The sequence below is a fragment of the Danio rerio genome, chromosome 5, assembly GCF_049306965.1.
Source record: "Danio rerio strain Tuebingen ecotype United States chromosome 5, GRCz12tu, whole genome shotgun sequence".
Lineage (NCBI taxonomy): Eukaryota > Metazoa > Chordata > Actinopteri > Cypriniformes > Danionidae > Danio > Danio rerio.
Genome location: NC_133180.1, coordinates 62,281,480 through 62,296,311, shown reverse-complemented (window position 1 = coordinate 62,296,311; position 14,832 = coordinate 62,281,480). Strand labels below are relative to the sequence as shown.

General features: G+C 36.5%; 1 protein-coding gene across 2 annotated transcripts; it reads left to right on the top strand.

Moving 5' to 3' along the window:
• Window positions 1-73: 73 nt before the first annotated feature.
• Window positions 74-13,690, top strand: tia1 (TIA1 cytotoxic granule-associated RNA binding protein). 2 transcript variants are annotated; one of them, XM_009301867.4, is made up of 12 exons: window positions 74-289; window positions 1,240-1,336; window positions 1,604-1,702; window positions 3,114-3,168; window positions 3,296-3,383; window positions 5,750-5,825; window positions 5,969-6,077; window positions 7,654-7,749; window positions 7,923-8,007; window positions 8,095-8,233; window positions 9,013-9,158; window positions 12,213-13,690. In XM_009301867.4, exons 1-12 carry the CDS (start codon window positions 261-263, stop codon window positions 12,349-12,351), a joined length of 1,158 nt encoding a protein of 385 aa, XP_009300142.1. In that variant the 5' UTR covers window positions 74-260; the 3' UTR covers window positions 12,352-13,690.
• Window positions 13,691-14,832: the final 1,142 nt, after the last annotated feature.

The window sequence follows — 14,832 nt, the reverse complement described above, 5'->3', positions numbered from 1 at the left end:
GCTTTGTACTTGGTACGCGCATGCGCGCTTGCATTTCCGGTCCGGCTCCTCCGCCATCTTATGTCGCCTTTCCATTGTTCATAACTGGAGTCAGCCGAGGCGGCATTTCACATTTACTCTCATTATAACAGGTTTGACGGAGATCAGAGAGGGTAACAACACTGGAAAAAGCGAGACACGGGTGGAACGCGAGATCATCTCACAATCGACACAAGAGGAGTTTCTCTCAGGGTTCGGTGTCTTAATTCTATCAGGAAAATATGATGGACGACGAGCAGCCCAAGACCCTGTACGTATATCGGCATTATACTCTAGTACTTTAGACAGCCAACTTCACATCATGCCAAGCCATAGTTTAAAAAAAACACTCTCTGCTTTGTCATTTCTCTTAACTGACGCGTAACGGCAGCTCTAAGCAGTCCTGACTGTGATGCTAAAGGAACTACAACCACAAAGCAGACGTGTAAAATCTGAGCCCCAAACAAAAGCCCTGAATGCTGGAATGAAAAATTCACACTAGATTTAGGGCTCAATATCGGGAGACAAAGGCCAGTCGTGTGATTTAAAGCATCTCGCACACCATGTGCTAGTTAGTGAGTTAATTTGGATAATTGCAGCAGGCCTTTAGAGGCCAGAGCACGGCGCGAGCACACACACTCGCACACTGCTGTCTGTGTTTGAGTGCGTGAAGTTGCCTTGTACTTACTGAAAGCTCATTGTCTTTACAGCTTTGGTAGACAAAGAATCCGTCTCATGCGTTCAGATATGTATTTATAACGCACAATGTTTAAACTGTTGACACTCAGCCCGAATGTAAATATAGATTAATATATGTTAAAATGGTTCTTATTTTGGTCTTATCAGACTGCTCGTATCCGACAGTGAGGGCTTTTGTTGCTGGCTGCGCGCTCGTGCGTGCTCCTCTGCTCTGTTTTGTCATGTCTTTGTTTGAAACCTGTACATACGATAATAATAAGCAGCTCGTTGCCGGATGGCTAATGAGGTTTTTAAGGTTAAGTAGCGGCCCGTGGGTCCTCATGCCTACCGAGTTCTTTTGTAATGTAGATTAGGCGGATCATTTTGATTCAGGTACTTGAAGATGCCACATAGTGCGTGCCTGGACCCCTATAATTAGTGTATCAGATTATAGATTTAAATAAAGGTTTCTTGAATTCAACAGGCCACTCACTCTTATTTGCTTATCCTCCTTTTTAATATTAAACCTTATTTTAAATGCAGGTATGTCGGAAACCTGTCTCGAGATGTGACCGAGGCCCTTATTATGCAGCTCTTTGGTCAGATTGGCCCCTGCAAGAGCTGTAAAATGATTGTCGATGTGAGTATATTTTAACACGTATATTAATGCAAGTTTTTGACCATCATTGTGATACACAAACAGACAGGCACACGTATGTATGTGTGTGTGTATATAAATACACACACACACACACACACACTGTGCCCATATTGAAATGCTCTTTTAGTAATGTTTAAAAGCAACACCTTATTTCCCCTTTTAATGTTACATATTAACAAGGTTTCTTTTTCAAAGACTTGATATAAGAAATTAATTTGATGTCTAATTGTACTTGTTTGCTTTCAGACGGCAGGTAACGATCCATACTGCTTTGTGGAGTTCTTCGAACATAGGCACGCAGCGGCCTCGCTCGCAGCCATGAATGGGCGTAAAATAATGGGTAAGGTAAGCTATCGTATCTACAGGGTGAGTTGGGCTGGGACGGGAGGGTGGGACTGTTAAAATCTTATGTGTATTAAACTTGACCACATGATTTTGAGGTCAATATTTAGCTTGTGAACTGGATGTACAGTGTGAACTAAAAAGGAGAGTTTGAGATGGTGACCTATAGACCTATATTTCAATATGATGTCATTGGCCCATGAAAATTTCCTTCTCGTTGTCACTATTTCAACTTTAACAAGAGGCAATTCAATGTTAATTTTATGTTCAAACACCTGACATGGGATTATTTATCAATAGTTGCACGTTGTTTGGATTCTCGGATGCTATGAAAATTAAAAATGTAAAGCAGGACCATTGTAATTGTTTAAATCCCCAAAAATGGACTATATAGGGAAAAAACATTCTCCTCCCATAAGAAATTTGTTGATTTATTATTTGATTTAACAAAATAATGTAATAGTAATAAGTGCGTCCACATAAAGAGGCACCTCTTTAAAGCTCTTAATTGAATTTTATTTAATTCTAAAATTCATCTAGTTTTTATTTGATTTACCACAAACCATCACCACATCCAAAATACATAAGGCAACATTATGAAAAACACTATAAATGACACCCACACTCACTTGCGGTCTTGTCATCTTAGTAGTTCATAAATAATATTTAAGATGTCTTGCTGAATATTACCATTCCAAGTTATGGATCAAAAAGATTTTAAAACAGTTTGTTAAGAAAAATGTAGTAAAACCATATTATTCTGGAATATTGTTATAAATGAATAACTATTCCTGTTTCCAAGTACTGAGTTGTGGCTGGAAGGGCATCCACGGTGTAAAAACATATGCTAGATAAGTTGGTGGTAATATTTGTAATATTATGTAAATATATTAAGTATAATTTCTCATCAGTGTTTGAAAGTAGATTTGTAATTTGCATCATATTAGGGAACTAATAAATATTTTGACTGATTTGCTGAATAAAATGTTTAATTTAAGGGGTCATCTTATTGACTTTAAATTTTGAAGAACAATCCATATTACATCAAATCAAATATCTAGATTACCATTAGATTAAACAGTACAGTAAAATCAGCCATTTGATTTCAGTTCAAAATATGATATTTTCAACAGCTAATGAAGTACGATTTGAGTAGTATTAGAAGTAGGTAATTTATCTTGTTTTGCAAGTCCATTGTTATTTAGATTATTTTTGTACTACTTCTTTTTCACCTATTCAAACAATTTCAGACTAGAATAGTGAAGTAAGAAATGTTTATGGTCAGGTCTCCCTCTTCTCTGCTGCACATTCACACAGCTATTGTGTTAAGAAGATAAATGGAAAACAGCAACATGACCATGTCTGTATAATTTTATTTCTCTCAATATTTTCTCTCTCTACTCCTCTCCTCTAGGAGGTAAAGGTCAATTGGGCAACATCACCAAGCAGCCAGAAAAAAGACACAAGCAGTGAGTGTTTTTTTCTTGATTCCTATAATATCCCCAAACAATGATTGGTTGATAATATTTAGCATTTAGTCTGAATATTATAATGGGTGTGTCATTAATTCAAGTATCTTTTGTCTGGTGTCCTTAGATCACTTCCACGTCTTTGTTGGAGACCTCAGTCCAGAAATCACCACTGATGACATCAGAGCTGCCTTTGCACCTTTTGGCAGGATATCGTAAGTTAAAATGCATAGTTTTATTTATAATTATTTATTTTAAAAATTGTGATTATAATAAACATTAAGATTAAAGTATAAATGTAAAGTAAAATGTTACATTAAAATTGTGTTGGGAGACTCTGTCTTGCTTTGTCAAACAAAAGTAGTTTTATACATAATTATAATTATCGTTATTATAAGGGAAAAATCATAATCATGATTATTTTGGTTCTAATCGTAATCATGTTTATTAAAAAGTATATAGTCAAAATTATTACCCTCATGTAATTTTTTTATTTTTTATAAATATTTTCCCTAATGATGTTTAACAGAGCAAATAATTTTTCACAGTATTTCCTACAGTATTTTTTCTTCTGGAAAAAGTCCTATTTGCTTTATTTTGGCTGGAATAAAAGCAGGTTTAAATATTTTGAAACCTATTTAAGGTCAATATTATAAGCCCCCCCTCCCTTAAGCAATATATATTTTTTGATTGTCTGCAGAAGAAACTACTGTTGTGATATATGGTTTCACTTTCACGTCTTTTGATTCTCAACTCGTTTGTTTATTACATAAATGAGGGTTAATATTAATTAGGGTTGTCGCGATACCATTAATTTATGTTACAATACTATACCAGTTAAAGTATCACGATACCAAGTAGTATTGCGATACGGTAATTTGTAACTTAAATTATAAAAAGAATAAGAAGAAAAACGGTTTTATATGTTATAATGGGCATATTTGAAGTTAATTCATAATTCCCTTGTTATTGATAAAAGTATTCTTTGCACATCACTTCACCTAAAGTGTTTTTTTTGTTTTGTAGATGACTGACTAGCAAAAATTATATTAAAATACATTAAAATAAAGATACAAATTATACCTCATGAAATGTTACAGAAAGAACATTTTCCAACACAATTAGGCTAAATTAAGTGGTCAAAAATTGTTTCAATGTTTCTTCTTACTATTTTTGGATAGACCATTAATGACGATACTACTGTTTACAAACTACAGCAGCACTGGCAGTATTTTGGAGCCAAAGTATCACGATACTACCATAGTACTGGTAAACCGTGCAACCCTAATATAAATAATTAGTAAACACCACATTTTGACACAAATTTGCATGTATTTGACCATTAAAGCGCTCGCATTAAGATGACTTGGTCTCTGAGACTAAGCTGAGCGCATATACACTACAGCATGCAATCTCTTTTGTGCTTTTAAAAACATTAATGATTCGAATGCACATCAATGAATGATGCTCATCCCATGCTGCAAAAATTACATTACATTACATGTTTTTAGTAATTTTCACGTGAACACTTGAAAGGGGGTGGTACGATGCAATAATTGTTTTATCTCGATTAATGTTTTTTCATAAACGCTAGAAGCCAAAATAGAAATCGTCCACGAGACCGACGGAGTGATTGTTTATAAATGTGGAGTCCCGTGAAGGAGCTCCGGATGGAAAGTTTTGTTGTGTGTTTACCTCATGGTTAAAGTTGTTGCACGTCTGCCGGTTCCTGCCTCAAAATGAGCGAGTTTAAGCCACTTGTACATTAAAGAAGCGTTCAGAAAAAACAAAACACCAGTGAAGAAACTCGAAACAGAGGAACATTAACACCTCACTGCCAACTAGCGTTATGGAAGCGTTATTGCAGAACAAACGAAACGGCGAGCAGAAGTATAAATGCACAGCTACGTGCGTTGTATTCACCATGGGTTACGCCCATCACTTGACACAGAAGTAAAAACCAGGTTTAAGTGAAATTACCACCACGGCTTATCAACAATATTGAAGTAGTCAGATTGCTTAGTGTATGTGTGAACATACCTGCCAACACCTGTTTTTCCAGAGAGTCTCTCGTATTTCCGACCCATCTACCACAATCCTCCCGTTTTGTTATTTATCATGGAAAACTCACGCAATTTTAACTCCACCACACAAGTCTTTACGACTTGATTCAACTGGGATCTGCTACAGTGTTAGTGGGCAGGGCTGCGGGTTTAAATTTTCCCAGGTTTGTGCTTGCAACAATTGGACGGGGCTTAAGTTTCATATTGGAAAGACTCGTTATCAAGACTATTCATTTTAAGCACTATGAGTCGACTCTTTATAGATGAATTAATAGTTTTAAACACTGCACTTTCAGGTTTAAACCTACACACTACATGGGAGGTCATTTTCAAAAACCCATAATAGGGGATCTTTAACTAATACAACCTTACTGTAGATTTACTGGTTTTCTAACATGATTTTCATCTCATTAAATAGTAACTGTCTCTTATAACTGTTTTCTGATGGTGCTAGTTTTTATTTTAAGACATGAAATATGTGATCAACATTCCTGACTTTCCTCTCTCTCTTCCTTAAGAGATGCACGTGTAGTGAAAGACATGGCGACGGGGAAGTCAAAAGGCTATGGTTTTGTTTCATTCTTCAACAAATGGGTGAGTCACAATCCCTACATCAGGAAATACAGGGTTTTCACTGAAGTAGAATCAGGGTGTGGAACATCTGCATTTAAATGCAAATCCCAAAAGCTCCTATTTTTTTGTTGTGCACTGAAGTTCGCATTTGTTTTTGTTTACAGGATGCGGAGAATGCCATTCAGCAGATGGGAGGTCAGTGGTTGGGTGGCCGGCAAATCAGGACCAACTGGGCTACAAGAAAACCGCCAGCACCTAAAGCCACTTATGAAAGTGTGTTCAACTTTATTTGTTTCCCGCAGTTACCATGAGAAACTAACCTAACTTGTGCTGAAGGGCCATGAAACTCTCTCTCCTTTGGTTCAAGTCTACCTCAGAATTAAAAAAAAAAAAAAAAGGATCATAATGGGTGTGCAGCGCTGTGAGCAGAGGGAGGAGTGGGTGTGGTTAGCAGAGCAGGGGAGAAAGAGGAGAGCGAACTGATGTTGTCATTTGGCTCACAAAATGAGACAAACTGGAGAAGCATGATTTTATAGTTTACAAAGTTAATATGCAAAGAAATAATAATTATAGTAATTTTTGACTTTTTGTCTATTTTATTTATTTATTTTTTTTGCATTGAATTTAGCAATCGCGAAAAGCTAGGGGGTCTGAATAGCAGTGCATCAGATCTCTTGGCCTGTCTATTCCAACCATTCACCCTGCTGGTAATCTGAAGGATTTTAAACGTGCGAACACAGCAGCATGGATAGGCCATGTGTCTGAATGGGAACAACCTCAACTGATTAAAGACACTCTGCCACTCTCCAGTTCTGGTACAGCTCTCCCGACAAAAATGGTTGATGAACATAAAAAGGTTTGCTGTATCGTCTCTGACAGCATCACGGGGAAACGCATGCAACAAACCCCAATAATCATGGGAAAAACCACATATGACCCTAAATGGCTAAATACTGCTTGTCATATGTAGACTTGTTCTCACAGCTTGGCAGGTCTGCCTTGCATTCAGAAAGCACATGCTCTCATGAATAATTAGGAAGCAGGGTCTTCTCACAGGATAAGAAAACTCTGCTATGAATTATAATGAGAATCAGACGTGTCATCACTCCACTAGCAGATTCACGCTACATCACCGATTTTTGATCTTGCCCCAAAAATTGTTTTAAACTCGGAAGATGAAATTAGCTGAAAAAAGCTCAAAATTATCCACTTTTCCCCACAATTAAAGCTAACAGGTGCTAATGTTGTCATAACTGATGCTCAAGCACAAATTTGTTAAAATCTCAAAAGTCCTTGAGTGTGTCTTGACCTTTTAAATTGTTGGCTTTCTGAGTTGGAAACTGTTTATATAAATATACAGACACTTAATTTTATTTATATATTCTTTTCAAATGTATATATTTATATATTACTCTTATTATCATCATTATTATAAACCCTATTCTATATTTGAGGCAAAGCAAATCTTTAAAATCTAGAGTTCAGTTTTTTTTTTTTTTTGATAAATGATAAGTAACAGTTAAAAGTAATTTGCAGGGCTTTTGTTGCACTAATTCCCACGTTGAATTAGATTACGCAAAGCGTTGATGTGATGACATACCCAAGTAATTTTTCACTAGAAGTCAGTTCTCGTTCAATTCCGGTATGGCATGTCAAGATGTCATTCAGGTTTAGCGTTTATTATGGTACGTGCAAGAGCATGTTTGGAATCGTTGCATAAATACTGCTGTGTTGTAATAAGTGTATAATCGATCTTTAAAAAAAACTCCAGAGACTAGTGATAATGAATTTTATTAGTGTATGAAATGAGCAAAGAGGTTAATCCACATTTGTTGAATGTATTTCACAGCGAACACCAAGCACTTGTCGTTTGATGAAGTAGTGAATCAGTCCAGTCCCAGCAACTGCACTGTCTATTGTGGTGGAGTCACTACAGGCCTTACAGGTTAGTGTATGCTGTAGGTTATAACCTGAAACGACTTGTACCAGATTTGATTGATTACCAGATATTACCCTTTTGTAAAGTTGAAGCTGGACAATTTTATGCAACTTTATTAAATTTAATCCAGTATGAATGGAAAGTAATTTTTAACTTCTCTCATTTTTCTACCCCTGAAGAACAACTCATGAGACAAACATTTTCCCCTTTTGGCCAAATCATGGAAGTTCGAGTATTCCCAGACAAAGGCTACTCGTTTGTGCGGTATGTCAATGCTATTAAAATGGGATGTTGTAGTTATGCTTAAATTCTTCAATTAGGTTGATCTAAGAGTGTTCTTAATATTTGCAGGTTCAACTCTCATGAAAGTGCAGCTCATGCGATAGTGTCGGTAAATGGTACGTCCTTAGAAGGTCACATAGTGAAATGTTACTGGGGTAAGGAGACTACAGACATGGTGAGCCCCATGCAGCAGGTGCAGGTACCCCAGGTGAGCAGGAGTATCTTTTTCTGTTATTTTAAATATAGTTTAGAAGTGTTCTAGCAGTGTATATATATATAAGAGCATTGGGAATCTTGTAAAATTTAATCTAGTTATGGAAAATGTTTGCTGTTAATTAAATCTCAGGGTGTCTGTATTTATTTAAAGTATTAATGTCTTAAACTGACTAAAGTATTTTGTTACAGAACTTAAATTATTTTAAACCAGTTTTCATTTTTCCTTTGTCTATGGAAAACTACCCCAAACGGGCCAGCACCTTTCCAGTGACCAACAATCCATCTCAATAAAAGTTTTACAAATTTTTATTTCTTAACTCCTATTTACCAATATGGTTTAATTATCTTTCTTACAAAAAATTGTAAAAGTTCTTATTTTAAAGAAAGTTTGTTGAAAAAAGGTGTATGTATACAAATAGGGTTTGCTTCTTTTGACACTATTTAAAATATGTGGCTAATAATTAATTAATTAAAAAAAAATAAATAAATAAAATATATATATATATATATATATATATATATATATATATATATATATATATATATATATATATATATATATATATATATATATTTTTTTTTTTTTTTTTTTTCTTCTTTCTCCTCTGGGCCAACTAGGACATTAGAAAAATATCTTTGGAATTTAGTCTTGGACAAGTGTAACATTTAATTCATAATCTTAAAGACCCTAATGTCTTTATTTTGACTCGGTGGAACCTGCAGAAACCCTGACTCTGTTTTATGTTCTGTTCTTTTTTTATTTTCTAGCAGAGTAAAGTTGGTTTTGCTGCGCAACCATACGGCCAGTGGGGACAATGGTACGGCAACGCACAGCAAATTAGTCAGTATGTCCCTAATGGCTGGCAGGTACCCACTTACGGCGTGTACGGACAGGCCTGGAATCAGCAGGGCTTCAAGTAAGATTACGTGGTTTCATTTTGTTTAATGTTTTGAAAAAGTTTGAGGCTGCTGTGAGTGTCATGCAATCAGACAATTGGATGAATCATTGACTACTTTGGTGCTAGTTGGGCTTGAAAATATACCTTGTGTAACTACAGATTTAATTTTCATTTGTCTGCAAGATACAATGTGCATGTAATATTATGTAGGCCTCTAATGTTAGAGAGTCGCTCATTTAGCAGGATAATGAAAACACGAATGTAGATGGTGTCAAGTTTAATTTCTGCGATTTTTCTGAGGTAGATCCATTGATGAACCCTTACATACTTTGCTATATGCAAAAAAAGTATAAACCTGTTTTAATTATAACTTAAGACTGCTCAACATTTGAACTGATAAAATGAAACGTGTGGTCAAATGTCAAACAGTTATATTAAAATTGAATTAACAAACAACTTATTAAAAACATGTTTTTATATAAATATTAATCTCATTCATCTTTTTGTATTTTGCTTGTAACATGCCTGGATTGGCTGGTAAATAAAATAGTAGGTGCATTTAGTTTTTGCTACTATAATGTATAAAACAGCTCTAATTTATACATTATAGGAAATAAAGGCAAGTGATCAGTCAATATACAGAATGTAGGCTACGTGGTTACATTAATAACTTATCTTTGCGCTTAGCCAAAACACGTTACCTGAGAACAAGTAATAGATTCCAATGACCAAAGTCGGGGAATATGTCATTAGATATAGACAAGATGAATGAAATGTCACGTTTAATAAATATAGTGAGATCCAGCGAGAGATTCTTAATAAGCAGTCCGATGAGCAGAGCTCTCACCTGGGTAGATAGGCTGCAGCTCTTGCCTGAGAGTGTGTTTTTAGTCACATGATGTGCGTTTTCAGTGTTTTGGTGTAGATGGAGAGCTGTTCAGAAACGCTGGGTGAAACGCTAGTGTGGACACAGATAGTTTTCATTCTAAAACGCCGTTTTAAAACTAAAACGCACTAGTGTAAACGGGGCCTAAGTGCCAATAACACAGCAGAAATGTGCAACAATGGGAATCTAGAAGTGTGTTGATATTAGAGATGTACCGAATTTTCAGCCACAGAAAATGTATTGGCAGAAAATGTTATGCCATTTAATGCACCCTCTAATTAATGTGGCTTTAGTAATTCTCGGGGTACTCTTTTAAATCTGGAAGCATTATCAACTTGTATCGAAATGTATAGCATCATTGTACAATATGGAAAATAATTATTGAGATTGCATTTTTGCCATATCCCACAGGCTATTTGCAATCAGCAATTATGGTTCTGAAAGGCAAACAAAGGTTTTGTATTTGATTCACCATGAAATTATACACAGCAAATCAGTCAGTACGTCTCAATGGCTGGCAGATATTGCATGGTGTAAATGTAAAATTTAAAATCCTTTTAGCAGGATTTGACCTTTTTAAATAGCAGAAAAATATTTCTCATCATCTGCATGTTCTAACATGTGATCATAATGTCAAATCATCAAACATTTTTGGGTCTCTGAGGATACAATGGAGAGGTACATTTGTTCAATAAAACAATAACATGTATTCAATTAAATGTGTTTTTCAAATAATCTTGTCATCTATAGTTTCATCTATTAGAGGCAAAACTGCACAAATAGCGCTTCATTAACATTGTTAAATTCTAACCGGGATAATTGTATAAGAAACGAGCCTAAGTAAGTCACACACAAATAAAAGGCAAATGAAAAATTGCTGTTGATTTGATAACAATAAAGATGTATTACATGGCCTCTTTAATACCTTTAAAAGGTCTACATTACTAGTACAATAAATAATGTACAATAATGTATTTCTTCCAATCCTTCCCTACACAATACAGCTACTGTTACTTCATTAAATATATGGCAAATCTAGTCTTGGCTTTAAATTAAATTTAACATTTGGGATCTTCACTAACATCAAGTGCATTTCTTTAAAGCCAGTCACATGATCAGTATCTTGTGACGTCACTTATGTTGTCACGATACTGGAATTTTGGTACCACTCTGTACATAAATTTAAAATCTTTAATAAATCCATATTCCGCTAACATTTAGGTGCCATTGAGTGTGCATGTAAACACCGCTTACCGATTGGCCATTGTGTTCACGTGCTCAACTGAAATAACTGTGATTGGTTGTGAAGGTGCGGGCAGTGAACTAATGTCCTTACTGCCAGTCAACGCTATTTCTGTTGAGCATGTGAACAAAATGGCCAATCAGCTGTGTTTGAGTATGTGCTCAAATATTAGCAGGAAAGTGGATGTTTATAAAATTACAGTAACGATTAAGACCAAAATTCTAGTATTGTGAAGAACACGACATAAATCCTCACAAGAAGTGTCTGCTAAGTGAAGTTTCACAAGCTCATTTTGAAAGGAGCACATGATGATTGATCGTAGCTGGTCTCATCTTTAATCATTAGTAAACTAATCAGATTAATTCAAACTCACTATAAGTAGCCTGTCTAAAGCCTTGGTCACACTGGACTTTTCTCGCCATAGACTTTCATTCATACACACGTAATGCGTCAGACTGGAAACGCAAGCTCGTGCATCGTTTCGCAGATCGATGTGTTGGAAAGTTCAAGCTTGATGAACTGCAAAATCACATCACATGACTGTGTGAGACCAATCGAGGATCAAAATGACCTCTCTGGACAGGAATTTAAAACATGGACCAATCACTCGCTTTTTTTTTTTTATGTCTAATCTTGTTTAATCCTGCCCCTTTTCGAAGTGACGTATGACAGAATTTTGCACTCACAAACTCTAGTGTGACCGCAGCTTAAAACTACTCCCTTATTTTCCTCCTTAACCAGGGGGAGCTCTTGAACTACCTGTTCTCATACCCCCTTACATGCTCATTGACCAAGTGGGGCTCAATTATCTCCGAGCTCAGGGTTCTCTCCCGGGACAGCATGTCAAACCTGCTACTATTATCAAGCAATATCTAAGTGTGAACTCTTTACATCCTAATTGTGCTTTTCAATGCCACCAGCTAACAGCTCCATTGTTTTGTAGTCACTTACAGGCTGGTGCGGGCTGGGCCGGTGTGGGTGCTGTGAGCAACGGAGGTGTCGTAGAGCCTGCGCAGGGAGTCAACGGGACCGTCCTGGCCAACCAGTCCACCATGGGCACTGCAGGATACCACACACACTGATGGGGCGATTGACGACTCTAGCACTCCACTGCGGCCACTGCAGGGATCTACACACTCAAACACACGTCAAGATATGCCTGGCCTGGGGGAGGCGCTGTGCCATTTTTCTTTTTTGTTTTTCTCCCTCGTCCTCCACCTGTAATTTGAGACTTTGAGGCAGATCTTGCTCGTCATTGTGGGGTCGGGTTGCCCTACACCCGGATTAAACATCACACCCTGATACACAAACGTATTCACACAAACACACACACACCCTTACAAATCCCCAAGTCTCTGGCCTGGTGTCCGGCTGACTTATTCGGAGAGGACTATGCCATTTTTAACTATAAATGAATAAAATCAACAATAACTGCAACTTTTTTCATTTTGCCTTTATTTTTGGTTTGTTTCGAGCGATTTCAGCTGCTGATATTGTAATATATGAAGCTTTGCCTTTCTTGTTTTTTGGACTTGCCATTTTAAAAGCAAAATTTGTTTTTTTGAGAGGAGCGATGACACCAACGAATCGTGTGAAATGTCAATTTTTTTTTTTTAGTTTGTTTATAAAATGAATAAAATGGATGTCAACTGTTGTATTTTTTTAATTAGACATTCAATTTCTCAAACTAAACCAATTGCAGGGATGACTGCCGCATTTTTTCTTTGAGGGCAGATAAATATTGCACAATATTAATACGTTTTCACAAGAATTTGATGTTACGCAAATTTTAGGTATTTTAAATTGTTTTGCATTCCAGTTTTTTTGAGGGCTTCTAAGTACAGTATACCGTTCTGTATGTAAATAACCAAACAACTGTGTTCAACTGTTGGGACGCTATATAAAGAAAACTCAAATGTTGATTATGGATGCTTGCTTGCTTGCTTTTTTTGTTTTGTAGGTAGGTCGGTGGGTGGGAGGGGGTTTGGGGAAGGTTTTTGGGCTTCATTGCAACTCCTACGGCATTAGCGGCTCTGTTAAATGCTGGTCCATATGGTTTTAAGAATTGTTACAGAGAACTCAAGGAGAATAATTTGCTGCTTTTCTGCAGCACTGAACATTTTGTTAGAACTGCGATAAATCTGTGTATAAAATGAAAATGCTGATTTTTTTTTTTAATGAAGTATTTAGTATCAAGACAGGAAACCTGGGTGGATCAGAATTTTGCACTGTTGCCCATTTAATAGACGAGACCAATTGTGTTGCCGTATTTGAGTTGATTTCATTTGAAAATAACTGATGACCATTAAACATAGGCAGTGCCTACGAATAAATTAAAACCTTTGTTTTGAGGGTTTTTTGATAATGTTCATCTTATTACGTGTTTTTGCTTTGTCCCATTAAAATGCAGATGCGAACCAACATATCTCTTTGTCCTTTTATATCCTTGAACTGGATTGTTTTGGATTACAACATGAATTGAATCAGTTGTGATGACAGCCTATACATGTTCTGTTAGGTCCATAAAAATGTGTCCATCGACTCAATTCCAACATTTTTATCTCTACACCAACACAATTGATTTAAAATGACACCGACAAGATGTGCTTTATCTGCATACTGTTAGCTTTAATTTGGGGGTATTTACATCCAAATCAGGTGAATGGTGTAGAAATTACAACAGTTTGCTTATGTGCCTCCCACTTGTTAAGGGTCCAAAAGTAATTGGACAGAATAATTATTAGTAATCAAACTTTCACTCTTTAATACTTGGTTGCAAAACATTTGCAGTCAATTACAGCCTGAAGTCTAAATCGCATAGACATCACCAGCTGCTGGGTTTCATTCCTGGTGGAGCTCTGCCAAGCCTCTACAGCAACCCTCTACAGTTCCTGCTTGTTCTTGGAGCATTCTCCTTTCCATTTTGTCTACAGTAAGTGAAATGCAAGCTCAATCGCATTCAGGTCAGGTGATTGACTTGGCCATTGCATAACATTTCACTTCTTTCCCTTGAAAAACTCTGGTTGCTTTTGCAGTATGCTTTGGGTCATTCTTCATCTGCGCTGTGAGGTGCCGTCCAATGAGTTCTGAAATATTTGGCTGAATATGAGCAGAAAATTCTGCCTGAAACACTTCAGAATCCCTCCTGCTGCTTTTGTCAGCAGTCACATCCTCAATAAACACAAGAAAACTAGTTCCATTGACAGCCATACATGCCCATGACATGTCACTACTACCACCATGCTTCACTGCCTAGGTTCATAAGCAGTTTTTTTCTCTTCAACATTCTCTTCTCTTCCCATCACTCTGGTACAAATTGATCTTGGTCTCATCTGTCCATAGGATGTTGTTCCAGCACTGTTAAGGCTTTTTAAAAAATCTAATCTGGCGTTCCTGCTTTTGAGGCTCACCAATGGTTTACATCTTTTGGTGAACCCTCTGTATTCACTCTGGTGTAGTCTTCTCTTGATTGTTGACATTTGACACTCTTAAACCTGAGAGTGTTCTTGATCTGGCCAACTGTTGTGAAAGGTGTTTTCTTCACTAGGGGAAGAATTCTTTGG

Bases quoted from the DNA above. Each gene is read 5' to 3' on its own strand.
- tia1 (XM_009301867.4), top strand. From the start codon at position 261: ATGATGGACGACGAGCAGCCCAAGACCCT. The intron at 1,337-1,603 runs GTGAGTATATTT...GTTTGCTTTCAG, and splicing joins GCTGTAAAATGATTGTCGAT to ACGGCAGGTAACGATCCATA. The intron at 7,750-7,922 runs GTTAGTGTATGC...CTACCCCTGAAG, and splicing joins AGTCACTACAGGCCTTACAG to AACAACTCATGAGACAAACA.